The sequence below is a fragment of the Schistocerca piceifrons genome, chromosome 8, assembly GCF_021461385.2.
Source record: "Schistocerca piceifrons isolate TAMUIC-IGC-003096 chromosome 8, iqSchPice1.1, whole genome shotgun sequence".
Classification (NCBI taxonomy): Eukaryota; Metazoa; Arthropoda; class Insecta; order Orthoptera; family Acrididae; genus Schistocerca; species Schistocerca piceifrons.
This window is the reverse complement of record NC_060145.1, coordinates 14,207,871-14,209,440: the sequence shown is the minus strand read 5'-3', so window position 1 is coordinate 14,209,440 and position 1,570 is coordinate 14,207,871. Positions and strand designations below refer to the sequence as shown.

The following is a 1,570-nucleotide window of genomic DNA, read 5'->3' as shown; positions in this document are numbered from 1 at the left end:
TGCATGCAACTAGAAATACATTTCCTCATTCATCCTTTCACACAGAAGGGAAGGGGGTGACAGTATCTTATCATATACAGTATATAGAAGAAAGCAGATGTAGGTTCCATATGAGACTGTGTGACATGGATTACATATAAACTGTGTAGTAGTGTGACAGATCGTTCTTGATTATGTGTAAAAGTAACATGTTCCACTGCTCAGTCTCCTCCCAGATAGAGTCAGAAACACCATAGTAAATTTAGAAGTGGAATGTATGACGTAAATGACAACAAATTTAAGAAATTAACATGAAAGGAATCCAACAGAGACCTATCAATGTTGATTAATAATTTGACATAAAACTTCTTAAGTACGTTAATAAAAAGAATTTACTGTAACAGGTTGTAACGGGGAAGGGGAAGGATGGGAAGGGGGCAAGGATGGGAAGGGGGCAAGGATGGGAAGGGGGCAAGGATGGGAAGGGGGCAAGGATGGGAAGGGGGCAAGGATGGGAAGGGGGCAAGGATGGGAAGGGGGCAAGGATGGGAAGGGGGCAAGGATGGGAAGGGGGCAAGGATGGGAAGGGGGCAAGGATGGGAAGGGGGCAAGGATGGGAAGGGGGCAAGGATGGGAAGGGGGCAAGGATGGGAAGGGGGCAAGGATGGGAAGGGGGCAAGGATGGGAAGGGGGCAAGGATGGGAAGGGGGCAAGGATGGGAAGGGGGCAAGGATGGGAAGGGGGCAAGGATGGGAAGGGGGCAAGGATGGGAAGGGGGCAAGGATGGGAAGGGGGCAAGGATGGGAAGGGGGCAAGGATGGGAAGGGGGCAAGGATGGGAAGGGGGCAAGGATGGGAAGGGGGGCAAGGATGGGAAGGGGGCAAGGATGGGAAGGGGGCAAGGATGGGAAGGGGGCAAGGATGGGAAGGGGGCAAGGATGGGAAGGGGGCAAGGATGGGAAGGGGGCAAGGATGGGAAGGGGGCAAGGATGGGAAGGGGGCAAGGATGGGAAGGGGGCAAGGATGGGAAGGGGGCAAGGATGGGATGGGGGAAGGGCGGGAAGGGGAGAAGGGGCGGAAGGGAAGTGAAGGGATATGAAGGGATATGAAGGAACTAATTACATCAGTTGCATCGGGACTTTGTGTGGAATCAATGGCGACGGGTAAAAATGTGTGCTGGACTGAAACTGGAACTGGAACCCAGGATCTCCTGCTTTATTAGATAGTTACATTAACCACTGCGCCATCCAGACTATCCCAGCACGCTGCTGGCCGACTCTCACTCCCAACTAGCCACGTACACCCGGGGAGCAGGCCACTACGCTGTACAAAGCTGTCCAGAAAGCGCCACGCTAGGCCACTGTTGGCGACCTCCCTCCCCCCCCCCCCCCCCAGAAAAAATACAAGTTACCATAGAACACATAGACACATAGTAACTAAAGGTTTACAGAATAAAACAAGTACATCACATTTACAATAAACATAACTGGCAAAATATTTCAGGTAGCACATCTGTATTATAGTGTCACACGCAGCATCCATCAGCATCGGGGTACGGTCTGCCGTGATTGCAGCAGTCTATTTTCCGACCA

At 51.8% G+C, this 1,570-nt stretch overlaps 1 protein-coding gene across 1 annotated transcript; it reads left to right on the top strand.

Moving 5' to 3' along the window:
• Nucleotides 1–422: 422 nt before the first annotated feature.
• Nucleotides 423–1,067, top strand: LOC124711498 (heterogeneous nuclear ribonucleoprotein A3 homolog 2-like). The gene has a single exon (XM_047241611.1). The coding sequence runs from the start codon at nucleotides 423–425 to the stop codon at nucleotides 1,065–1,067; it is 645 nt and encodes a 214-aa protein (XP_047097567.1).
• The last annotated feature ends 503 nt before the right edge of the window (nucleotides 1,068–1,570 follow it).